Source organism: Clarias gariepinus, chromosome 2, assembly GCF_024256425.1.
Source record: "Clarias gariepinus isolate MV-2021 ecotype Netherlands chromosome 2, CGAR_prim_01v2, whole genome shotgun sequence".
Lineage (NCBI taxonomy): Eukaryota > Metazoa > Chordata > Actinopteri > Siluriformes > Clariidae > Clarias > Clarias gariepinus.
This window is the reverse complement of record NC_071101.1, coordinates 28,296,609-28,323,565: the sequence shown is the minus strand read 5'-3', so window position 1 is coordinate 28,323,565 and position 26,957 is coordinate 28,296,609. Positions and strand designations below refer to the sequence as shown.

At 38.8% G+C, this 26,957-nt stretch overlaps 1 protein-coding gene across 2 annotated transcripts; it reads right to left on the bottom strand.

Annotated features, from left to right (window-relative positions):
• Window positions 1–778: 778 nt before the first annotated feature.
• prickle1a (prickle homolog 1a) lies at window positions 779–25,419 on the bottom strand. Of its 2 annotated transcripts, none has more exons than XM_053487588.1 (8): window positions 25,178–25,419; window positions 8,759–8,941; window positions 6,235–6,348; window positions 5,009–5,146; window positions 4,714–4,917; window positions 4,316–4,502; window positions 2,420–3,268; window positions 779–2,304 (listed from the first exon to the last, which is right to left on the bottom strand). In XM_053487588.1, exons 2-8 carry the CDS (start codon window positions 8,930–8,932, stop codon window positions 1,466–1,468), a joined length of 2,505 nt encoding a protein of 834 aa, XP_053343563.1. In that variant the 5' UTR covers window positions 8,933–8,941; window positions 25,178–25,419; the 3' UTR covers window positions 779–1,465. The 2 variants fall into 2 exon arrangements, with proteins under 2 accessions (XP_053343563.1, XP_053343573.1); XM_053487598.1 differs by lacking the exon at window positions 25,178–25,419 and adding an exon at window positions 12,158–12,385.
• Between the last annotated feature and the right edge of the window lie 1,538 nt (window positions 25,420–26,957).

Below are 26,957 nucleotides of genomic sequence, written 5' to 3'. Positions count from 1 at the left end.
GACAGGATCACAGAAATGGACTGTTAAAGATTTTAGATTAAAAAATAAAAAAATACTCGAATGAATACATACTCGAACCAATCTAGAATCCCATTTTTACCCAACTCTGACGTTTCAGACAGTTGAAGGCCAGGGGTTTAAGAATAAAGAATCAAAACTTATAGATCTTAAAATGTATTCTGGCAATTTGGGGGGAAATTCATAATTTGGACTCAAGACTTACTTGTATGGATAACTTGCTAGCTAATGTTAATCTCTTTTGTTATCCTCAGTTCATTATTCAAGGACTTCGAAACTTCCATTGTAGTAGTTAAGATGCTCATTGCTAAAAAGCCGAACTTCATGCTGCACTTGATTTGAAATTAAGAAGCTATATTACGGTCCAGAAATCACCCACATTTGTTTATATTTTGCCAAAGAGCGAGACGGTTTTTAATTTTTTTTATGTAGTCTTGAGGAATATTTCTTCAGGCTCCCTGAAGGACTTTTTTTTTTTTTTGCCTCTCAATTTTTGCAAGTTTTTGTATCTCGTTTTCAGTCCAGTTCCTGTACCTGACCAGTTTTTACAGTACTGTACATCTGGAGGACCTGGAGGCATTTTATATCTGAGCTTAAATCTGACTAAACATATTAATCTGGTCATTTGGAATTGTTATGCTAAATAATTGGGGGTTTGTAGACACCAATTTATTCACAGACCAGTTCTGTATGTTGCATAAAAAACATGATAAACATTTGTTGTAAAAAGTCTAAGCATTTTTTTAAAAACTCAGAACAATTAAAAGGAACTTGCATATGCTTTTAATGCCAAGCTCATGTTTTACTGATCTGTTTACAATGTCCCATAAAAAACGTTCAAACTAACGATGCACCACATTATACAGATTGTAGAATGTATTTTTCATTTCATTAGTTTGTTTAAATAAAAAAGGGCATATGTATATGTGACCCTGACATAATGAGGGTCTAACTGTATTGCATTTGGTGTCCAAAAAAGAAAACCAACCTAATAACAAAAGTGAAACTGCTGCAAATCATTTGTCAACTACTGCTATTAGTCAACTAACAAAGTAATTTTTTCTTTGTTAAAAATTAAGGGATATAAAAATATCTGCTTTAAATCAGAACAGTCTTTACAATATATACACACACTTATATTTGCAAATGTTAAATATTCACTCATTTATATATGGTACTTTATAAATATAATCTTTCATTGTATCAATGACCAAGTGACTAGTTATGTAATAAACATAGCAGTTTTTTTTCCTGTATAATACATATGGAATATTACTGAATTTCAAGACAAGTTCTTTTTAAGAAGGTGTCAGTTCTTGTTCATCAAAAATCCCGAAGATATGTTTTGAGTGATGTTCAATGTTTTACTTTGAATGAATGCAGATACAATTTAGAAGGGAACCATTGTATTGCAACATGTTGGTGATTAGTTTTGATTCTATAAAGTCTATGAAATTATACAGTTTTTCCCCTTATGTCCTCGCTTCTTTTTGGGTTTTGTCCTTGTGCCATAAGGTGGGGAAACTTGATTAGGAAGTTTATCAGTATAATATTGATACCTAGGCTGCCTGGGTTGTGGAATCGGTTGACCCAAGAAGAACCCTTCCTCCTCCGATTCAGAGGAAGAAGATGAGCATGTAGAGCACCAGTCATCATCGTCCTCATAAAGACGATAGAATCTCTCCGCCTGGTTCTGCAAACCGTAATCAGAGTTCGCGTGAGCATGGGAGTGCTGCACATACTGAGATGTAGGTATAGGACCACGTTGTTGGAGATAGTCCTCCCTGAAGCACATACGCGCTTGCTCTTTGGGAACAATGTGCAGTGCATTGTCTGACCGCGACTTTCGGCTCCTTCGTCTGTGGTTGCGATGATGCCGGCGGTGTCGCTCGTCCTGTTCATCAAAATGGTACACCCTTCTTCGGGTCCGTTCGCTCATTGGAGGCTGTCGCACCTCTACATCTTCGTAGTGTCCATTATCCACAACATCATCAGAGAACTTGACTTGATGAGGCCTCGACTGAGATCTGGACCTTCGGAGAACAGGAGGAATGGGTCGTTCCTCTGGGAGAGGAAGCAACTCTTCTGGTTCTTCCTCCTCTACTACTTCTACCCGCTCCAGTTCCGATGTAAGGCTCTTAAGGGAGTTGGCGCTCCTGTGCAGCATCGAAGAGTTGAGAGTTCCCATGTTGCTTGTTTTATCGCAATCCTGAGCCTCCAGCTTGGTGAAATTTTCTAAAGAAAATGGTACATGCTTCTCTTTAAAGTCCCCATCTACTGATGCACCTGTAATTAAAAATATTAGATTAGATCTCCGTAAGGATCATGTTTTGTTCATGAACGGAATTTTATAAAGAAATATTATCATTCTATTATTTGTTTATTGGTTTTATAAACTCACCTGTGATATTCGATAGTGCTAGGGAGTCCATGGAGTCTCGGACACTCTGCTCCTGCTGTTTAAGTCCATCCGTGATGCATTCCAGTGAGTCATTATACCACTGCTTTTCCTCATGCTTAAAGTTGGCACCATGTTCTAGATCAAGCTCCTGAATTTTCCTGCTACTTGCAGGTCCAGGATGACTACCATATGCAGAGTCTCCCAGGCCATCTTGGGAATGTGTCCAGTACATGTCTGTCTTGTACTTTTTACTGGCCAGACTGCTATTTCTACCACTGCCTGAAACCTTCGACTCCACCTTATTTTTGATCTCCGAGTCGGTCATCCAAGGATCATCTGGTCTGTTGTCCTCCTGCTGCTGGAAGATTCCATGCTCTCCAAACTTCAGAAGTAGTTGGGTCATATAATCTTCATGCTCAGCCCATTCTTCATGGTCCTCAGGTACTTCCTGTTCGTCTCTGTTCCTCCAGAAATTCTCATCAGTTAAGTTCAAATGGGACAGCTTGTTTGACAAGGTGTCCTCTGCATTCCCTGAGAAGCCAGGGAACTTGTAGTTTCCAGCAGGTGAAAAGAGCAGAGACTGACGACACTGGTCTGCAGAACGACTGCTCTTTCCTGTTCGGACACTGCGACGGGATTCACGAGACCTGCCTGACTGAAAGGCAGAATCTGATGAATCTGACGCATGCACATCCTCCCCCAGACTACAAGCTTTGGAACAATAGATGCGGCCTTGTCTCGGCAGGAATGGACAACCGAGCAAGGAGGTTTTGCACTGGGCACAGCTGAAGCACTCATCTGTGGCATGCCAATGGAGACCATCATATGTCATCTGAGCATGGTCAACCCCTAAATGGAAAGAACCAGGATTAGGATGGCATGGGGATAGTTTTACTACAAAAGTAATAAAGTTGAATGGAAATCTAAGTTAAATAGCGTTTGATAATGATATGCTTGCAACATTGAGATTAGAATGATACAGGTGATAAATATATTTACTAAGGATTGATGAAGATACATGTTTATATATGGTCCTGTGCAAAAGTTTAGAGCTTCCCCTAATTTTATCATATTTTGCTCTAGACTTTTCATATTAGATTCTAATATTTTAATACCTTCATAAAAGACTTTTGTGGCTCTCGCTTTCAGACTGGCCCCAGTACCTGACTAGTTTCAGAGGAATGTTTTCGTTTGTTAAGCCACACAGTGACCAATGGATCATGCAAGCATAAAAAGATCTAACTTAAGGTATGAACCAGTAAGGAACAGGTGCAGATGATGACAAATGATCAGGTCAGTGATTAGTATACTTTTGATGCTTAAGGATAAATGTTGGAATAGACGAGGAGGGAAATGTGGTTGCTGCTGCTGATTTTACTAAAACAACCAATTCTTATGGAAGTTTAAAGCCTCTCACAGTAATACGTTTTTTCCAATTCATTTAATATAATCTTTATAATTAAATTTAATATATAGAAATTCGGGATGGCGTGAGACTTTCGCACAGAACTGTATGCGAGCTGGTGAGATTTTAATTTTGTTTGGCAACTGTGAAATGTAATTTGAAAATGAGTCACACTGAAAATGGTTTCGTATAAACATTTCATCAACTAAGCAATCATGTAATCACCTTGTAATTGACCTATTGTTTTAATGTTCATGCATGGTAATTTGGATTCGTGGAAGACAAGAGGAGTTCAGATCTTACTTTGTAGTAACAGTAGTTTTTTTATTTTGTTTTGTTTATTTTAAAGTGTTTACTTTAGTGAATACAGTATATCATGGTTTATTAAATGTAAGCCAGCACTAGCATATTTAGTGAAAAAATAACACTGTCATTACTGCATCAAATTTACAGGTGAAAGGACACAAAGACACAAGATTGACTTGGCTTACCGATGTGTTCTCCACAGGCCTCACAGTATTCAGCATACAGGGACTCAAAGCACCCGCAACAGTAGGGCCGACCATCTTTCATGATGTACCGCTGACCACCCAAAATGGTTTCACATTCAAAGCAGGAAAAGTGCTTCATGTGCCAGTGACGGCCCTCTGCCTCAGTGCACTCATCATCAAAGATAATCTGAGAAATAATAAACGTATCGTGTATTATTTCATTTTTGAAAGCTGACAATATCCAGATGTTGAATCAGCTGGACACTAAGTTGATTATGAATAATGGCCTTATGTGTCATATATTGAAAATGGCGCTCAAATTGTGTGTGTGTGTGTGTGTGTGTGTGTGTGTGTGTGTGTGTGTGCGTGCGCACATAAAAAAAAAAAATTGACCTTACCTCATCACAGGCCGAACAGCGAGGCTTTAGCAATTCAGCATGATGTCTCCCGCAGTGAATCTTCCCCTCATGATAGAAATAAATGAGATCCACTAGAAGCTCATTACAAGTTGAGCATGAGAAACATGCTGGGTGCCAACACAGTCCAGGCCCTGCTCTTGAAGCCAACACTGCCATCTCTCCTCCACCAATGTTCTCCCCACACTGTTTAAAAAAAAAAAAAAAAAAAAGTTAGTTCTTTTATCTGACCGTGTTAATTCCATGAATAGTACGAATTGAAATTTTAAACACTTACTTGTTCACAGATTGCATGAAGCATAGCCCTAGGCAGTAACTTTAGAGTTCCCCGTCCTAGTGCCTCTTTTTTTCTCTGCATGCTGAACATGTGTAACTCCTTCTTTTCTTCGTCGCCAAGGGACTGGCAATATCGCACCTAAAACAGGAATTGATAGCAGTGGTTAAAAGGTTTTATGATTAGGTTTTTCCAGTTCTCGTTAAAACCCCTGTCGTGACCTCTGCTTCTTGTGCTGGGTATGAACCCCTGAGTAAATTTTGTTTAACAACACTTAATGAGAAGGAGGGAAATGTTCAGAGAAATGAGGCCTGCGTTAGAAGCACACATCTGCAGCAAACCTGAGACAAAGCAAGCAATGCGATAGTACTTCAGAGCAATAATGTGGCACACACAGCAGGCATCAGAGCACCGTCCTTACACACTCCGGCCTCTGCTAGTAAACCACAGCAATGTGAGGAATCTCGGTGCCACATGTTGTGTCGTGTCCCCCAGCAACATCATAAAATCACCAGCTCAAATGTCTCATTGTACCAACACCCACAGATGAACAAGGAAACAAAGATGTTTTCTGTGATTGCCGGAGGAATCCAGTGAATGAGTTGAAGGTATGAAAAACGCAGGAGGTTAACCAGCACCCACACTGGTTCATCCTTAAAAAGCAATTTGAGTGGGGTCTGAAATGTGATGCAGAAACCCATTTTCATTCAACAATGGGTAAAACAATAGGAGCTTTATCCTAGTGCCGTTTTTCGGGTCCCGTTGGAGGTGGCGGTGCCCCACTTGTGGGTTATGGCTTTAAAACAGAGAACCAGAGCTGGTGGTTTCCGGGCTCTAGAGACAGCTTGTTGACTTCTGACTGATATCTGCGGACTAGAAGTCCTAACATCTTTCCTTTGATCATAGCAGTTATTGCCTTGAGCAACACACTTAAGACTAAACCGTTATAGGGCTCCTGATACAAAGTAACTCTGTGCGCACTACTCTAGCTTCGTTTAGAATATCTAGTATATAGAAGTATGAAACATGCCAAGAAAGCTTTAGATACGATTCAAGTGCACCTACATTCCATTGGTCTTAATCAACTTTAAGAGGAACATGTTCCATTTGAATTTCATTATGTGTGTGCAAATCAGGAAGGGTGGCAACACAGTTTCTAAAAACTGTAAAAAAAAAAAATTAAATAATATTCTTTCACAGGTCTATACTTTGGTTTCAGTTTAGTTTACCTCATTGTCATGGGGAGGCAGCTGATACAAGAGCTGCTTGATGCGGTATTTCTCTCCTGGGCTGTTAACATAGGGAACCTTATCCTCTGGCAAACATGAGAAGTACAGCTGGACCTGCGCAGCCAAAAGAGTTGAAATTACACATTAGCACTCATCTCAGACAAACATTTTAAAAGTAATTACACCAATGTAAATCCCGTTGTTAAAGGCTGGTAGAAAATGTAACAGCCGAATACCGATACAATTCTATTAACTGTCCAACCGCGCAACTCTTATTGCTTAATATCTCAATTACTGTTGTAAGTATGTAGCACATCTTTAAAACTAAAATTAACCTACCAGGTCAACTTCAACAGCTCCTTAAATGTGCAGCAGTGAATTTTAAAACCTATCATCATCCTATCCCTGAACATAGTTGGCATGACTGGTTTTATAGCATTCATGTGTCACTGAACTATTAGGCGGTCAGGCTACCCTGCTCCCAATGTGAGAACTATCTTGTCCTGGAATGACGCATCTCACCGGCCTGGACATGCTGTTCAGACATCCTTGACTGGAAACGAGTGAAGACCACACCTGCAGATAAGCAGGTGTGTGTGTGGATGTGTGTTTATAGATACTGTGCTTCAATCAACTAGTGAACTGATTATAGGATTGTGTCATGAGTTAAGGCATACTCTGAGTGTTACACTCAACCACTCAACACTCTAAGGCTTTGGTTTTACCAATAGCTAATTTGCTCATCCCAGTAGAAAACAGTTAAAATCAGGACCTAGCCTCTATGCTTTTATGGTTTAGTTGAATAGAGCTAGCCAAATATGTAATAATAATAATAATATCTTTTAAGTTACTGCACATACAATAGAAATCAGCCACGAAACAACTTGTGACGTAAAAGTGAATGGATATGTCAGTGCTTCAGTTAAATTCCTCTATATTATAGATAGTACATTGATAGAACAATATATGACATACAAAACCTTATCTTGAATGTTTTCTTGCTTGTTTTATGTCTAGGTAAATACAACAGCTGTAGCTGTAAAATATGAAATATTAGATTAATTAATTAATTAGACATTACTGAGTTATTATGGGAACTACTATTAAATAATCCTATTTAAAATCACATTTTTTAGTCAAGACAGGTATGCAATCACACCCAACATACAGTATATACATTATACTGAGATAGAACCTTTGTAAATATTTTTCACTCTCAAGGCACACTGTCATGTATTCTTGAGAAATGACGATCTGACCTCTCTGATCAGCACTTGACACCAGGTTCAGGTAACCTCCATTATGTAATGTCTCCGAACAGAAGGGCTTGCCACTTACCTCTAATAAATTTATCACTGTAACGGGCCTGCTGTGAAGTGTCTATACTATTATTTTTTATTCTGTGCAAGCCAAAGATGCTTTCTTTACTGTTTTGTCCCCTCTAGCTGCTGACCTCAGTAAGGGCCATCAGTTTATGAGTACTGGTCGTAACATTCAGCAGAGATAAAGAAGATTGGGCTTGTCTCCTCCTGCTTAAGCAGCATCCTGCTGTTATTCAGGCTGTCATTTAAACATGACAATGAGCAGTAACATAAATCATGCTCATTTCATTCTAATATTACCACCCACTCCTCTCCCTTGGGCAACCCGCTAATAGTGTTTTTGAGTATCTGTGTACTTCCCGGCAATGATCACCTATAATGTTTTGGGGTAATTTACGGAACGGCAGCTGTAAAGACATTACAGTTGCTCCTTGCATTCAACAAAAAGGCAGTATTTGGATTTTAGTCTTATATTGCTTTAGACTCTTTTCTCGCCCCTCACCCCTGATTGCTGTCATATGTGCTTCTCAGACGAATAGGGGGATTAGAACACCTCTGAGATAACTGTTAAGGCCTTCCCTGTCGACTTGGAAAAGCGCCACATCATCACATTTTCTAGTCACGGGAAGCCTCGCTTTGCAGACAGGCCCGTACAGAAAACAGCCGTCGCCCCGAGTGTTCCTCATACTGTTCGCTTAGCTGGCAGTTAGCGCTGATCGCTTTAGGCCATTGTCTGCCAGCTTGCCATAATGACTTGCAGACTTTCCATGAAAGAGTTTGTAAATAAAAAACAGCATATCCTGTTTCCAAGTGCCTGTGGGGTGATGCCTACAAAACGCTCTGCCTCCCTAACAAATGAGTTGGCTGATCTAATTAGAATGAATTAGAACAAGCTTGCTCACCCGATGGAGTGATTAATCCTTTTTTTGTATCATAAATCAAGATAGCTTAAGGACTGGTACACTCCATAATGTCTGTTCATCTGGTTGTCTAACCCATTGACGGGCTATGCCATCAAACGCTTCCTCGAGAAGAATGCTCATGATGATCTCTTTTTATTCTTTACATGACTATCCTTTCTACAACTTGTTCGGTAAGGTTACTACGTCAGATCAGGATTTTCATCAGCTGTTTTTTTTCTTTTCCCCAGAAGGTGGGTATAGACATGACCAAACAGCAAAAGTACTGAAGAAAATGCTCACCTGTTCTGGTCGTAGTCCAGGTGGAACCCAGGCGTACTCCTCCAAAGCACATCCTGAATCATCGTCTGAGGTAGAGCTTCTCTGAAAGCCGAAAGTGAGCTTGCCGACCTTCTGATCCATGTCCAGATGCTTTCCGCTCTTGTGGAAACCACCAGGATTCTCCAGGTTCATCATGCAGTCGTCCTGGAGATAAATAAAAATGAGGAGGCATTTTTTTTTAGTTATGAAGGGAGTTTGAAAAACAGGCAGTGAGGCTACTTAAAACACATTCTCGGTTCTCTTGATTTTTGGCTTCCGTAGTTGTTGTGATTCTTAGTTTTCCCTTGATGGAGAAAACAGGCCTTTAAAAAAGTTAGTTTTCTGTTACTGCTGACTATGCAGCATTAGGAGCACTTGTGTGGTCACATATAGTCTATACACTATAGTCCTGGGGTGTACGCAAATGCCTTTGTACACATCATTTATGACTGTACTTGACCATGCACATTCAATTTTTTTATTTCTATAAGATTTAACAGATTTCATCTGTTAAATGTGTTTTTTAAGAACATAAAAAATATCAGGAACCTGAACTAATAACCAGCACAGCTACAGGCATCCTGTTTGTTTTATAGAAGTATAGTATAATAAGTGGGATACTATTGTACAGTGTTAATGAGTAAGTGGGTGAAGCGAGTGCACATTTTTAAGAAACTTCTTATTCTTCATTTATTTTCATTATATGCAGATGTATTCTGTGCATTTTTTCATGATGTGTTAAAAAAAGACTTTGTTCAAATGACTTTTCCAGAAAGGCCTGTTGATCATAAATAGTTGTGTAGCTGTGGTCAAATTTCAGCTATACAGTCTCATACTGTGTGACTTCAGTTAGCCCTAGTCACCACTTTAGCACCCCTCCTCCTCCTCCTCTTCACTCCCTGCTGTGGTTAAGTGGACAGCTGAGTAAGCCAGGCACATTTGATTGTCCCCTTTGAAGTTGCATGATAGTTCAGGCAAGCACGCTACATATTCATGACATGTTCAGAGGTTTTGGCTTGCTACCATTCACACATTGAACAAAGATTAATGTGTGCACTGTATGAAATGCTTCTTGTACTACATTGTGTTGGATTGCTCTCTGAATCCTCTGTGTTGAGTGAGAGTTGCAGTTGGTCATTTAATGCAACTATTGGCTCTTCATAATCTGTGCGGTCCAGGCTCAAGTCCAAACCGTTCACACAACAACAGCTGTGATCCGCACAAGCTGGATGGTATGACAAACAATTATTAAAAAAATGAAATTGCAAAGATAAAAGCCCTTATTAAATTCCTGAAGAACTGGTCAGATTACCCATTTTGTTAACCTAAATCTTACACTTTGAGATGTTTATCTCCTCTTTCATTTCTTAACCTGCAAGACAGGATCTTTTAGTACCACCCAAACATCCAAGAGACCAGAATAAACACACATATTCGCATTCCATCAGATAAATAACCCCCAAACTCTACTGGCTTGGTATTCTGTTATTCATCTTAAAGCATATTATTCAGTAACTACTATTAATCATTCAGTAACTACACTGAAACCGATAGGAAAGGTATGTAGTTACAACACTTAGGAATGTGAGTCTGGACCCACGGACAGGTCTAGTGGAGTTTAAAGGGTTAACAAAAACCCTTTAAAAATATAAAGTTGCAAAGCAAGTCTTAAATCATTTCGAATTCATTTGCCAGCAGCATAATGTGCCAACACCTTCAGCTAAATATCACACTTCAAATAATTTCGCTCATTTTTACTTCATCAGCACTTCCATTCAGACACCATGGTGGATTTCAGCATTTCATTAATTCTGTTTCATGGACCACCAGGTGGCTGAAAGCCAGTTTTTTTTAGATGCATGTTAACATGCATGGCGTTTCCATATGTATTATTCTTTTGGAAGTAAGTGTTTAACATTCATTACTTTTGTAGAAATCCTTGTAAACATGGCATTGGGAGGCCAAGATGCATATCTTTTAGATCCACCCACAGAGAACCTGAATCCCCCAGCCAGAGGCTGTGCACAGGGGGTCTACACTGCCACACACACACACACACACACACACTTGTACAGTTGGGAACTAGTCATTGCATTCACCGTTAAGTATTCACATTTAAGAAATCTTATCTAAACAGACATCAGGTGTAAAAGCTATGGGATGCAGGAACTGGTACGTGTGTCCTGAGGAGATGTGGTCAAGCCCTAACAAATTGAAATTTCCTGATTCACTAATAGCCATATCTTGGGAATTTACTTAAGATAATAGGTATCAGCATTAAGTTAATGTGGTGATTCAGGAAATCACACTAATTACTTTCTGAAGGGGAAAAACTGGATTTACACAGACTTACATTCCTGCGTGTGATTATTATAAGATATTCTTTACCCTGAACATAGCAAAAAGTTCTGCACAAGTGAATCGTCGGACACCAAGAAACTTTAGATTACTTCCAGGCCCTCCAGTTGATTTGGAACAGTGCAAAACACTGTCAGCTCTGGGAACCTGGCTAAGGCTTTAATGTCAAGAACATGATCCTTGGCACCAGTTCTAAGCTCTTAAAAGTCTCTGTGTTCCACAAATGAGAGTTTCTCTCCACTACAGCAGTCAGGATTAGCATGTTAAGTCAACAAGTTTGTATCCTATTGTCTGTTAGAGATTAAACACATGCTCCAAAAAGCACTTCAACTCAATCTTTTACACACAGAGAAAGAAAGATCAGAAGTTTCCAAGAGAGCTATTTGTATACACCATGTAGGCAACAGTAAAGACATAGAACCGATTTGCAGAAGATTTTCTTTCAATTAAACTGAACAACTTCTTGAACAATATACTTTCCATCTCCATTTCTCTATCAAATAATGTAGGGTTATAAATTGAAAAAAATAACACTTCTATAACACATTACAAATCATGTAAATCGTGTTGCGAATTGCCAGATTTTCCATCATGTACCGATGCTAAAATTATAGCTCAGAGTCATTTGAATGTGCACCATTAGAGCTCAACCAGTAGATAGCCCACAGCCAAATGGCTGAAAGGCTTGCTATTGTAGGACCACCTGTACTCAGGCAGGCTTTCATCAAGCAGTTGACTAAAACTTGCAGGTATTTATCCACAGTTTCTCTGTGGTCACTCACACACTTTTCTACGTATCCCACATTATGCTTTAATCAAAGAGGCCAGCTTTTAGACAGGCACCTCTATACCACACTTACACTTAAGTACAGGGCAGCATTTAAAATATTTAAACTCTCAAGACCTTTTTTTTTTTTACTTTAGTAATTTAAGCTTTTATGACACAATGTGCTAAATATAATTTCTTTTGAAGCACAATCAAAGTTGCATTATTTTTTTCTTGATTACCTTTCTTGATCTTACCTATTAACACACAACTCTTGAACTGATGGAAGTCTCCAAAAGCTTCTTCCCTTTCTTATTTTAAACAGATCCCTGGATCACGCATCCTCAGGAAGAACATTTTCCAGGCTCTTCATATCTAAAATCCAGTTGGCTAGATCCTTACGCCTTCTGTTACATTTCCTTCCAGTTGTGTCAGTCTGACCAAAGTGCACATCCAGCACACAGCTGGGGATGTGAGCAGGCAAGAGAAGAGCAGTTCAACCAGATGGCTCTTGGACTTACTGCACTCCTTTGGAGCTCTGGGTAGAAGCCACTCCCTCATAACCCAGCCTCAGCCATTCAGCTTCAGTACCCCCTCTGTATATTACACTTCAAACACTGCAAATATTTTCCTCAGGAGTTTCTTTTTACCTCAGAATATTGAAAGACTTTTAGTTGAAGCTTTGCTAACCTATTTTTAGGCTGATCTAGGCATGTGCATTAATGAGCCTGGTAAAACTGGTATTTTAGAAGGGCATTGAGGCCCTGCTTGCTTCAAGATAGAAAGACTGGTTTCTAATTTACTTTTTATACATTTCCAATAATTTATGTCTCAATGCAAACTAACAACTTGCATACGTCAAAGGCCGCATCTAAGTCTTGACTTTTCCACATTGACTGCTGTCAATATTAGTATGTGTTACAAGTAGTGGATATGACTTGTGTAGCTTTGTTACAATGTTAAGATATATGTCTTTTCATACAGCTAAAACCTACCACAACATATCTCCCCTCTTAGGATTTAGTTGTTATTGAGTTAACTCGTGCATCTAAACCTACCAAAACTAGCCAGAGGCAGTTTCAGACAGTCAGTTTCCTTCCTAACAAAGCTGAAAAGGCCCAAGCTAAAGTCAATCTTTCACTTCCCTGTCAACAATGACGTCAGCATATCCATGTCACTTTGCCTAAAGAACAGCTTTAAATACATGCCTGTGGCACTATTTGCATATGAATCAGGAGGACTAGTTCTTATCCAAATCACCCACTTCCACAATTAAGGTTCATCATTAGGATCAGTATTTCACTAACTTTCAGTAGAAGTTGAATAAAATATAATGTGGAAAAAAACATCACTTTTTTTAACCAAGCCAAATTATGACGCAAACTCCCAAAATAAGGTTATGCCTTACAGGACAGTTGACCTCATCTTCTCTATAATTTCCTAAGGAATGTGCAAAAGTTGGAGGCCCTTCTGTTGTTTCAATAAACAAAGCTTGAGGTTGAGTCCAAGGTGCTTGCTTCCTCAACCCTGGATGATGTAGGAGAACGAATTCACCCTTCCCAGGGTGGTCTTTGTGGGTAGTCCAAACCATTTCACTGCAAGCGAAGGCGTTTTCGCTCATGAAACCGAAGCTGCCTCTGAAGTCTGCAAAAGGTGTATGATTATACACCCCTGGCAAATTAAAATGGGATTCAAGTTCATCTTTGAAGTACAACTTCTGGTTTTGTGATGATTAGCTGATAGACATGTTCTGACTATCTTCCATGCAATGACTAATAAATTACATTGTGGTTGTGTGGTGTGTTTTTGGTGCACAAAGCCATTGTTGCAGTCAAGGACATAGACACTCAATCCCAGCAAGACTGAGCCCAAACTCCAGGTCTTTGTGTTCAGAGTGAGAGGAAGAAAGAGTTCACACTGCCTTGCATTAGCAAGTCTTTGAGAGATAAACAACCCTACATCCTGCTGTGAAGGCATTCACGAGTTTTGGCTTGAGTGTTGAAATGTTGAGTGACCTCCGTTTTTCAGTGCCAAGATGGTAGTATTAGTATTGACAATGCAGTTTTATTAAACAAGCATGCATTACTTATGGGGAACTATTAAAAGTTCACACGGGCCTTCAAGGCCCAGATGGCATAATGGCACAGCTTGCAATTAAACATAAAGACCAGTACATTTACATTTACATTTAGGCATTTGGCAGACGCTCTTATCCAGAGCGACTTACAAAAAGTGCTTTAATGTTTACAACATTGGATACATACTTACACTGGGTTAACAGTAGGAGAGAGCACCTCTGCACTATTTAACTGAGGTTTTACTAGGTGCAGACTCTGGTAACAGGCATGAGTTTTTCACACCTCTTTAATTATGGGATGGAACAGCTTTTTGTTACAACTCCCTAATAAAATTTCTTGTCATGTGCTATAAGCTGATGGCAACTTTCCCATTTGAGCAGACACACAAGCCAACTTCTGTTTGATTCTACATATGTTCTACACGTGCATGTGGCAGTTAAGTGGTAGAAGCAAAATCTTGACAAAATGTTTGTTCTTTATATACATACCACTTGACATTTCTGACATTGGTTAATAAAGTATTGTCACAAAGTACAAATTAGAAAAGCTAATTATTTTTCAATAAATTGCCTAACCGTAAGGTACAAAATGTCCAAATCTGTCGAAATGATTTAGGTAGTGCCGCTAACAGGTCTGGGTTCTATTGTTAGGATACTAGCTCTTGTTTCACAGGTCAGGGTTGACCTGAAATACTTGTGAAATATAAAAGAACACAAGTCACACATCCCTAACCCCTAGTTGTTCCTTAGCTAAACAATGTCATAAATCTCCTACCCCCACTCTCCAACTATCCCCCCCCCCTTTTTTTCTGCTCACTTGTGCTCAGGATGACCCAAACAGCAGCTCACACCTGGTTTTAACTTCTTTGAACTGTAAAACAGACGCCCTGACCTAACTTGTCCCAGCTCAATACACCTCTCATAGTCGAAATACTACAGTGCAGGTTGGAACAAAACTGTCCTAAAGTCACAATCCTGATCCACCCAGTTTCTCATTCTCTAAGGATTCGAGGCATAGACTTGGTTCTCAGAATAGTGCCCTATATTTGACAGTGTCCTCAATTCTACATAAAGTGGGCCAACTGTCACATGGTCAACTTCTTTTACTTTGGTCAGACTTCAAATTTACATAGAGTTTCTGGATAAAACTCAATGTTTTAAAGTCATCAAGAAAAATATGTAAGTTTGCATATCCTTGTTTGGCTCTGAAAGGTCAGATCTCACTCTGTAAAGAGTCACTTGGGTTTTCTCACCCTGTTAGGACATGCAATGATTCTCAGACAAGGTTATGTCCCGACAGTGTACTGCTATTTATTGCAGTTCACAGCTATTGTTTGAGATAGTGCCTAGTTGTGTGCTAGCCATCTTATAAAAGTAAGGCTGTTTCAAGACTTTAATGACCTGCCAATGGCCATTATCAAGACACAAGCATAACAAAGAAGAGCCATAAAGGCCAATAAAGGACCATCACCCTACTGTAACAGCCCTTTGCTCCTGAGCATGGCAGGGAAAGGTCAACTGATGGAGTGTTGCTCTGATATGGACTATGCCACAACGGTGCTGACAGACCTGGGTCAATCAGTGGTGTGATAACCCTCAGATAACCCCTTTAATTGTATATACTAGGACAGGATAAGCCATATTTTCTTCACATAGTATGGACAATTTACTTCATTAATATTATATATTGTAAGATTTTTTTTTTATCTGAGAATTTCTAAATATAGCAGCAAGCTATTTTAGCTTGTCAAATCTTCATAGACTTTGTATTCATTACCTCTGCTTAATCTGAGATAGATCATAGGTTTAATTGACTTCAATTGTAATGATATTGTATCATACATAGATATTAAGCACACTGCACTACCGAAAGTTTGTTTTAAGTGTTGAATTTCATACTCGAACTCTACAGGGATATATAAACCACTGTATTTTACCCTCTATTTGACACTTTCTCACCTAGCTGTAAAGAGCCGAGCTCATTGTGAACAATGGGAAGTGGAATGAAACCATCCTACACTGTTAAATGTAGGAAGTGCTTTTTAAATTGTTACCCTATACACAAAGACCATGTGTTAGTCTACACACATACGTTTGGACAAAGGGAGTGTTTAGTCCAAACATGTACTGTACATTCAGATGAGCTAACTTGCCCAGATAAAAAGAAATCAAGGGTTTATTTTGTATTATAAACTGTACTGTGCTGGAGATAAACCTAACGAAATCACCAAACGCACCACAGTGTTTAGTTTACTGGAGCGTCTGGTCACATCTATTTCAAATTTACATGTCCCTGACAGGTGCCGTAGTGAAAGCTGTTGAATAACACTTAACAACACACTAACTAAGCGCCTGGGGGTAATGAGGAAATTAATAAATAAACCTACCCCAACACATTATCACTTAGAACTGACCTTACAAAGTATTTCTGGTTCTTGCACATCACATGCATATCTCCCAGGATGCCTAACACTTCAAAAGAAGTAACCTAAGTGACCACATATTGAACAATACTCAGGAAAAGTTGACAACACTTCCCAGCACTCGATCCCTCAAATTATTAACATTCCTCAGAGAAGTGCTCTGTTACAGTTTTTTTTTATAACCAGCTAATTGAACACATGCCTCAGCGGCACTGCACAGGGAGAAGCCTCACTGGCCTATGTCCTGGATGCTTCACTTTAAACCTGGTATCATTTGGGTGCGATTTAAATAATTATTGAAAGCAGTAAATCTGAAGTGATAAAAGGCCAAAGGTTTTTGAGATTTACTCTACCTGAAATACTTTTAATTGCTTTCAGACATAAAGTCCATTTATAAATAATACAAATGTAAAGTGGGGTCCAAACATCTAAAAGGATTAGCCTAGACGCTTAATTTTTTTTTTACAGATTACATTATAAACAACAAATTAAGTAGAATATTAGAAATTATTAGCACATAGGCCATTCAATATTTTCTTTAAATACAGCTTTCACTTAGACATGGAAAATTATATTATCTGTTTTAGAAACAAACTTTAGTAGAAGAGAGTAGGTCTGTGGAAACGCTGTTCCTTTGTGCAAAGAGGACAAAATGTGCTTACATTTAAATAAGAGACGAAAAGATGCAGAATCTTAAATATCAAATATTTAAGTTTTTAAAAACCAGGATTTTTTTTTTTTTTACTATGAATGAGGCATAAAACCGGTTGACATTTACAGAAGACTTTAAGCATTTTACGGCGATGAGACGGCTAGCTCCAGTAAAAACATTTGAATAGTGCAAAGGCTTTAAAGAACGCTGTAAATCTGTAAATGACGATCCTGGCCAAGGTGTCTTTGCAACCGTTCCCATGAACATTCAGCGAGTGGAACGCCTCATCCTTGAAAATTTACTGATAATTTCTAGAATACTTGTTGGCGAGACATACAGTATCTGTCTAGGGGAATTATTCTCAAACACACTACTGGCCTGGGAGTTTTTTTTTTACCACATTCTCAGTCCTTCCTAACCTTTCTTAAAAACATTTTTGGGCCATTTAGGGAGTTCCTGGGAGGCCTACATTTTTTTTACATGAAGCAGGCAGCCCAATCATGGCTCCGACATTCTGAGAAAACTTTCTACCTTGATGGTATTTAAGCACTAATGAAACACTTAAATTAGTGCATTAGTGTAGCAGCGGATTATATAGAGAAATAAAGGTAGCTTTTACTCTCAAAACTGTGTTCTGTTATTCTGCACTATCAAACGCCTGGGTTTGACCCACATACTTCACAATTCTTTAACTTTGTTTGTTTCCCTTTTTAAAGAAAACAAACAAAAAAAAAAAAACAGACTTTCATTGTGGTCCTTGATTTGTGCATCTGTATGGTGTGGTTACTCCTTGGGCTCTACTCTCCATATGGTCATAGATGGCTCCAGATATGACACTCTGCTAAATAAATACATGGGAAGCTCATATGTCTGAGGTCATTGGTAAAGTATACAAACCTGTGCCCTGTTAAACCTTAGCGATAGTGTTGATGGATTTGACCTGTAGTGCTCGGATGTTTTTTGTCTGCTCCGCTTGTCTGCTTGACCATGGCAATGGTCTAACGTGACCTCAGTTATATCACCCAGCCGATGCTGACTCAGGGTTGCGCCGTCACCCTGTAAGAGTTTCATTGTCTTTTACAAGCCGCATGCTGCTGTTGCCATTCTGTCTGTCTATTGTGCACACTAAATTGCGTTTTATTCTTCCTCCAAAGGTCAACCCTCTACAAACTTTTACTCCAGTTTCCTGTTGTTCTTTCCAAAACAAATCAAACACAGCAGACTGCTGACCTGAAAAGAGACTGAGGTCACAGTTTATGGTGAAAGTCACCAATTCCTTTCCATTTAACGTGTTATTAAGTATATTTTCGAAATCTAGTGTGTTCCTGACAATTTTCAAGATTTTTACACTTCCTCCAGACCTTTCTGACTTTTCTTTGTGCATCATTCCTGTTGTTAGACCTCACAAACCTAACATCAGTCCTCACAAAGCTGTTTGCTGGAATTGTTTGTGTTTCTAAAACTAAAAAATAGAAAGTCACGGTTTATGTGGCAAGGCAAAAAATAAATATACACACTTTTTTTTTGATGTGGTAACGAGCAAGAATGCAAAAATGTCTGTCAAATTTCAAGAATGGCGAGTATCAGTTAAATCAAGTCATTGAAAGCATATTGGGTAGAGCTGGGTAGTAAATAACAGGTTTTTCCATTTACTATTTACAATGTCTAAGCTAAGTATGTGTGTGTGTGTGTGTGTGTGTGTGTCATCCCATGCACATCTGGTTGTCTGCCGTTCCAATGTTTTCATTCACCCTCAAACAGGAAGACAGTGTGAGCCTTCCAAACAAACTCGGCACTCTTTGAACCCCCATCATGTGTGCTGGAGGCAAGACACTCGTCTTTGTCACCCCCTCCATCTGCACCATTGTGGGCTAGAGGATGACACTGGGAGGTATGTCCTCATCCTGCTTTAGTCAATATTGACCCACCTGTATGTTGACCCCAGATCCTTCTGACTCTCATTTCTGTCATAAATCTGTAGAGCCTCACTTTGCAACCTCGGTACAGGATAAACCACCGAAACTACTGGTTTAAAAATAAGCACAAATACATACACATATTCACAAACACTGGCCACTTTTTAAGACATATTTATTGTTGATGCATCTTGGAGGATTATAGTCCCATCTTTTTTCTTCATATGTACAGATTGTATTAATCATGCTTTAACCCTTTATCTGTGTCCTTTTTTAATCACACATTGTTGTTGTTGTTGAATTAATATTTCCGAGAAGGTTTACATACCTGCTAATAATCGGATCATTATCGAATATCTGTATTTAACTTTTCATTCGAGTGCTTGTGTCAACATTGCTAAAACCAGATTAAGACTTCTTGGATTTCAAAAATCTGAGTAAACCAGACAGATTTTAGCTCAGCACTCAGGTTACTGTGTTGTTTGGAAATCCAAGCTTTGCTGTTGCACATAATAGACTCAGAACCCACACCCATTCTCCTCCCACTACCATGAGAAATATTATGTAATGAGCAGTGGTGCCTTCATGTCGAAAAGGGGGCTGATGGGCCACAGGAAGTAACTTTATACCTACAAAAGAAAAACTGGCTCACATACAGTAATATAATGAAAATGGGGCTATTTTAAACAGGTTTAGAAAGTAAAAAACAATATATTTTTAATGAGAAGGGACAAAATAGGCTTAAAGTATTGCATATGTCATTGTATGTTGAGATTTTAAACAACATATATAGCAGTGAACTGCCATAATCAAATGCCTGAGTATCTTTAGGCTGTTTTGTCTATTAAGCAGACTCGAAAGAGACTCTCCGATACACTTTTCAAACACTTCTCATAATAATCCAGTGTCGATCCATTCTGTGGAGTGTTGTGGCAGCCTTATCCACTGCTAATTAGCGTTAGCTGTCTGACAAATAAGCCCTTATTAGCGGTGAGTAACATGAGCATGTGCTCCTCACATAACTTGATGTGATTAGTAAGAACAACTGAGCTGCTGTTTTCCACCACAGATTTGTCTTTGTCTGGCTTCCTTCACCAAAACCTTGTCTTTATATATAGACGGAATGGAAAGCTATAGGTGAATAGTTCTATTTCTGTATGGAAGCAAAGCGAAATATGGATGCAAAGCTACACAATCCTTTCTAGCTTGCATATTACCATGAATAATATGCCAGCTAATTAACAGAGCACTCACAGAAAATACGATGTCATAAGCCACAGAAGCTAAAGCGCCAAAGCTAAATCTCTTTAATCTCATCAGCGGCGCTGATTAATCCCACTTTCACCCAAACCCTTTATTAGAGTCAGCAATTATAACGTGTAAGATGATAAAGACACTATTAAAGTGCCACTAGTGTATTTCTTTGAAGTGACTCAGTTTTAACTAACTTCAATTAATATAATTATATACTGTAAGTATGCCATTTGTTGCAAGTTAACAATTTTAGCTATTGATCAGAAGGTTGGGAGTTCGAATCCCCCAGCTGCCACAGAGCAACTGTTGGGCCATCAAAGGGTTATTTTACTATTCCATGTCCTTCCTGAGTGTTTCTGAAATAAATTGTAACTGCACCTCTCCAACTCACACACTGTTATTGCTGGGACTACCACTCATCCGTATTCATTAGCAAAATCACAATGCTGATTAGCATTCGCAGATTGACTCATACAAGTACCTTCTGCTCAACATCTGAACTCATTTAAGATTTAATCTGATATAGAAGAGGGAGATCAGTAAAGTACTCAATAAAGTTTATCTAGGTCTGTTAAAGTGCTTACACACAAAAAGCCACAGCTTGTCTCCGCTCGACAACATATTCTAGCTGAGCGTCTGTGTTACTTTTCCATTACATGTAACTCTGCTCGGGGAAATTATGAGGACGTTCAAGTCAAAACGGGACTTGTGAACGAGGCGCAAAACTAACTGCCATTTACAGAAAACATCAAGCACAGTACAGTGATGAGACTTTTAGCCACAGTAAAATGGAGCAAACATTTTAAAGAAGGCTATATGTCCATGAATGATGATCCTGATGACTACCGTCGTTCCTATTAACATTTAGGGAGTAAAACAGCTGTTTCTTAAAAATCTACAGATACATTTTTGACAACTTGCAGAAGAGACACATTTCTCTTTAGGAACTGTACACACAATCATTAATGAACACCGCTTGCACATTACTGCAACTCGGCTGGAATTAAAGGGCCACATCCCCTGTACAGTCCTGAGCTCGCTCCGAACCATTTCCACATGTTTGCGTCATTAACGGAATCCCTGGGAGGCCAGTGTTTTAGGCATGAAGATAACAGTCTAATTTAAACTATTAAAACTTCACAAAAATATCTCAATGGTATTCAAGCACTAATTAATTAATTAATTAGCCAAACATATCTCACAATTGATGCTGGCGTGTATGGTGCTGTCACATCTCTCTCATTAAGTAAACTAGTAAACATGAGATACAGCACGTTTCTACCATGGACAAAAATACAGACAGTGGAAAAACAGCAACAACATAGAATATGGGTAATTTGCAGACTTGACCTGAACAGTGCTATCTAGTGTAAAAGGACTATATCACTACAAGTGCGTTAGTTTAAAACTCCTTACATGGAATCCGACCCCCAACTTGGAAAAAGCTATAAACATTTTACCTCAGGACACTCTCCTTAACTGCAGTTCTGTCATTCTGCATAAATTGTGCAAATAAATCCTTATTCGAGGAAGATACTTATACGGGTATAGCTCAAGAGTTTAAATTGTAACATTACGTCGCCTATAGCAATATGTGGACAGTATTCTACCTCACTTGTAATTTGCACTGTATAAAAGCATCAGCCAAATAAATGAATAAATAAATAAATGTACAAGATGAGCATAAATTGTTTATATTATTATATAATTTTTTTATATATTATTATATTTTATTTTTTACTGTGAAAGCAAGGATAACAAATGCTTTAGTAACAATAAGACTTTGCTCTCTTAGTATATAAGCTGTCTAATGAGGCTCTATTCTTGGGTTAGGGTTAGTAAAATGTAAAAAATTATAGACAAGGTGGAAAACAGTTGCTGTCTTTCATTTTCACTAAAGTTTATTTTTCTTCCCGGTTGACTAACTGACCACACTGTGATAGCATCTATGTGATCCAAGAGCAATTCACATGGCACTAAGCTGCCACATACGCATAGACCACCATCAGCTCAATAAGCCACATATTCTAGAGCAAGAAGAGGGCCAAAAACCTGTTTTGGGCTCTCCAGAGCCTCGGCCCCATAGCCTGTCTGCAGCAGGAAAACCTAGTCACTGCTTCTTGTGTCAGCTATGAAAGACGGTGTTATTCAGTGTGCCATAAGTTTATTCGCCCACTTTTCTTCTCCCCTTTCCTCTCCTTTCTCCCCTAGATGGACCATGTGAAAGAGTGCCAGAGGGTCTGGGTTTGGAGCAGTTAGCACATGAGTAGGCAAACGGTGATTAATTCAGGCTCACACAAGCACTTCTCTGTGTATGTTGCGCCAGCCCAGGCATTAAATCAACAGAGGGACGTACACATGCTGGCACTAGGGATTAACTGATGACTCCAATGGCAGATACATACACAGACCATGTTCCACCCGTTTACACAGCAATGTAGACATGTCCCTGTTATCTGATGCCAATCTATCATGCTGGTGAAATACACTTATATTAATGTCCTCTTTTGTGAGGGTCTTAGCTGTAATGGTAAAGCACTCAAAAGAAGTCAGAGAATTCAGAGTCTTTCCTGCCATTTGGCAGAAACACAAGGAGCCTGTGATGTAGAGAGAGAGATTTAGGGTTATGGAATGAGTATGATTATCCTGTTTTCCTTTATCACGCTTGAAAAATGTATTTAGTAAAAAAAAAAAATAATAATAATAATATATATATATATATATATATTTTTTTAATAATCTAATAAAAGATGAAGGTGGAAAGCTGATTAATGCTTAATGTTTGTTTAACCCAGATGGGTAATAAGAAGTGTTTTTGAAGTGTTGCCTGCTTTAGAATCACAAAGCCTATGGCATTTGGTTTTGCTGGAACAAAATAAATGTTTTTGCCAGAGGCTTTTTGTTTAATAGCATCACATGGCTATTATTGCTATTACGTACATTTTACCCAATACAGAGCTTTGTCAGTTTCCTCAGTGCCAAATTGTATTGCGTTCTGCGAACATGAAATACCCAATATAGTCACTAGAGGGCACTATAGTGTTTCTACAAGTTCTCTACATAAAATGAGGTATTTCTAAAAATTTAAAAAAGTATAATTTCTAAAACATAATGTAAATTAAAACTCTACAGCCTGACAATACAAGATTGTTTATATGAGGCTGAGTATTAGTTTCTGAAAGGCTTAAGTTCATTTAGATCATACTGGAATGAGCACCATCTGAGAATAGTATGCAGTCCAGTAAACATTACTGTCTAATCAACTTCCAAGATGTTACAATATGGGTGTACACTCTCAGAAATGAGATACCAAACTGTAGGAATTTAGTCATTATCACTAAGCTTGTACAATCACTGATATTATTTGCAGCTTTAGTGTGTATGTTTCATTTGGAAATTTGAAATAAAGTAACTTTAAAATGATACTGTGGTACATAATTAGACTCTAAGGACTAACTGCTGTGCTTTGTACTCTAAAAGCTAGTTAAAGGTACACCACCGTCACCTTCCTAGGTAAAAGATGCATAGAAGTGCAAAACTATGTTTCTCTGATTGTACCACCACACAGACAATGACATGTTCAGTTTGAAAGCTATATTTAATAAGGTGTACAAACTACAAATGAAGTATGACAAGTACATTTTCATACCCATGTTAAATAGAGAGTACAAAACTACAAAACAATGTAGACAGTTTGCTAACTCCATTGAGAGAGAATAATAACTACAAAATGGTGCAGGACAAGTATAGCTTGGTTGAAGAAAGCACACACTACAAAATAGTATAGGATAAGCATAGTTTGGCACCTACCTGTATATTAAATAGAGTATACAAACTACAAAACAGTGTAGGGCGAAGACAGTGTGCTAACTCTGAGTGTACAAACTACAAAATGGTTTAGGAAAAGTTGTTTGGTACCTTATTGAGTAGAGTGTACAAATACAAAATGATATAGGACAAGTACAGTTGGTTACCTTTATTTAAAAGTATACAAACTACAAAATGTTGTAGGACAAGTTTGGTCAATTAAGGGTGTACAAACTAAAATGGTGTAAAATAAGCACCGTTTGGTACCTATATTAAATACTGTGTATAAACTACAAAAAAGCAGGACTACGAGAGTTTACTAACTCATTTAGTACAAATGACAAAATGGTTTAGAAAATGTAGTTCGGTACCTTTATTGAACAGCGTGTACAACAGTTGTGTAGTACAAATACAGTTTGGGTGTAAACGCTACAGAGTAATGTAGAACAAGTAGTCTGTTACCTTTATACAGTTTATGAAAGTGTGAAAAATGTTGTATAGTGTCTGAGGTGTCCATTTACCGACTGCAACATGCAGTAATGTGAAATATAAATACACGTGAGCTCAGGATGTCATGTACATTTTTTTTAAAGATGAGTAGACTTGATAAGGCTGAAGCTTAGCTTTAAAATGGCTAATGGTTACGGCACCCTGTGAGGAGCAGTTGGCACCGAAGTGACAGGCAACAGCTGAGCCTCAGGCACAAGGCCACTGCAGACTCGGGTTTTTTTTTTTTTTTCAGCACGCGCTCTTTTAATGACTTGCCTACACACGCAAGAAATCCCCCAGCACACACAAACACACACACACGCGCGCGCGCACACGCACACCGAACAGACTGGCTAGACAATCTGCAGGCACGTCTCAATTATTCAGTTCAAAGCAGACTTTGATAACAGGCAAAAGTGTAGATAATTGTTACAGCTTGTGATAACTAAGATACAGTATCCGATTTGCTCTATATACTTAGTAAATAACCTCATCTCACGCGCGCGCGTGGAAAGTGTGAACACAACACACTCACGTGCGCGCGACCCGGTGTGAGTTACACTAGCTGGCATTACTGCGCAGATGCAATTACAGTTGTCAGTTAAAAAAAATAACAGAGACAGAGAGAGAGAGAGAGAGAGAGAGAGAGATACACTTACGTGAAAGTGCAGTCACGGACACACTAATGATCCCGAGCCCAATAGTCCTTAATCAGTGTGCGCAGTTGTGCTTGGGTGGCATTGGTGTTAAAGCTGTCCCTTATTTATAATAGTCCTGTAAAGAGCGACTGGCTGCATGACCGAGCCTCAGCTAATTTTAATACAAACTTGATCTGACTCAATCCTCTTGGTATAAACTCGTGCTAAGAGTGTGCTGTCTCTGCAAGCAGAGTGTAAGTGTTCTCTCTGCAGAGAAAATGACACGAGCTTTCTTGCTCTGAGCCTATTGGTTTAGATTCACCCTCCTCCCTGCAGAGAGAGAGAAATACATTCCTGGCTGTCTGGAGTGGAGCAAGGCTGAAGTGTGTCCACAAACTTACAGAAGCATAACCTTCATTCTCTCCACAAAACCCAATGCAAGAATGTTGAATGGAAATGTTTATTTTTATCATATTGGAACACATAATGTATCATTTTATTTGAAAATATACATTAAAAAAATCATACACTACAACTGTGTCTTCTACACTGTAATGTGAATATCGTGAACTTTGAAATGATTTACCTTACGATTCACTCTTGTACCTTTAATTAGCTTGCTTTAAAGGGTCACTGCATGCACATTTTTAGAAAAAAGGCCATACTAAAGGTAGAAAAGACGCCCAAATGAGAGTACCACCCTGGATGACAAGGAAATCTCCAGTAAAGTGAACTTTTTTTTCCCTGAGAGTGTATCCTGTTAGAACACTTCAAACAATTGCAGCAATGCAAAATGAAGCCAAGGGTCATTTACAGTGTTTTTTCCAGCCTATATAAATGTTCTGTCAGTATGCAAAACACTTTTTCCTCTGCTCTCACCAGGGCCTCTGCTATCTCTCATTCTCTGCCTCTACATTCCTAAATTGCGTGGGCTTATCTTAACAGTGGCTGGCCTCCTGTGGCGTCTTTTCCCAGCCATGGCCAGCTGTAGGCGTGAGGAAACCTGATCAGCTTTTAAAGGCTCGGTTCGCCTTTTCACTGCTCACTGTGCTTTGACTTAACCAAAAGGAGTCCAAACTCCCTGTGTTCATTGTAATCCAATTCCAACCACAACAGTCTGAATGGTAAACCAACATGGCAATGATAAGACCGTACACAAACACAGCGGCCAAATAAGATACAATATTTGAACGTCTGCGGAGTTTATATTTTATTTTTTGGTCATTGCCAAAAATCAGTCAAATTGTGTAACAGACTCATCAGTTGTATAGTTGACAGTTATTATGTACCATCACATATGTGTTGCTCTTGTGCTGATAAACATACTGCCATAAACAAATAAAACGGCTCATTTGTGAGTCTGCTGACCCGCGGGTCAGTTTCAGGCTCTGGGACCGAGGTTGACGAAGGTTATGACCTGCTGACCAATGTGTGTTGGCCCATGTCAGAGGAGGCTAAGTGGGACCAGGTTCTAGCCAAAACCTGTCAGTCAAATTGTGCAAAATTGCTAGTTTACAGCACAACAACCAGGCAGATTGTTGTTAAGCGAATTCATATGCACCAGATGGACGCCATCTTTTTGATTAAAAAAAGAGAGAGAGAAAGCAAAGCTCCTTCTGTCTCTTCTGTCAGAATAAAAAATCCACTCTGCTATCTGTCACTATTCTGGAAATCTTTAACTAAAGACACCAATGGTAAAAAAAAAAATACACCAGGTGTAAGATCAGCTGCAGGGAAAAACTTTTATCAGTGCAATTTTCAGAGCACATTTATTACTGTCACCTTTAATAAGTTTTTTGAT

Bases quoted from the DNA above. Each gene is read 5' to 3' on its own strand.
- prickle1a (XM_053487588.1), bottom strand. From the start codon at position 8,932: ATGATGAACCTGGAGAATCCTGGTGGTTTCCACAAGAGCGGAAAGCAT. The intron at 6,349-8,758 runs GTGAGCATTTTC...TTGGCTGCGCAG, and splicing joins CTGGACTACGACCAGAACAG to GTCCAGCTGTACTTCTCATG. The intron at 5,147-6,234 runs GTAAACTAAACT...TTCCTGTTTTAG, and splicing joins TGCCTCCCCATGACAATGAG to GTGCGATATTGCCAGTCCCT.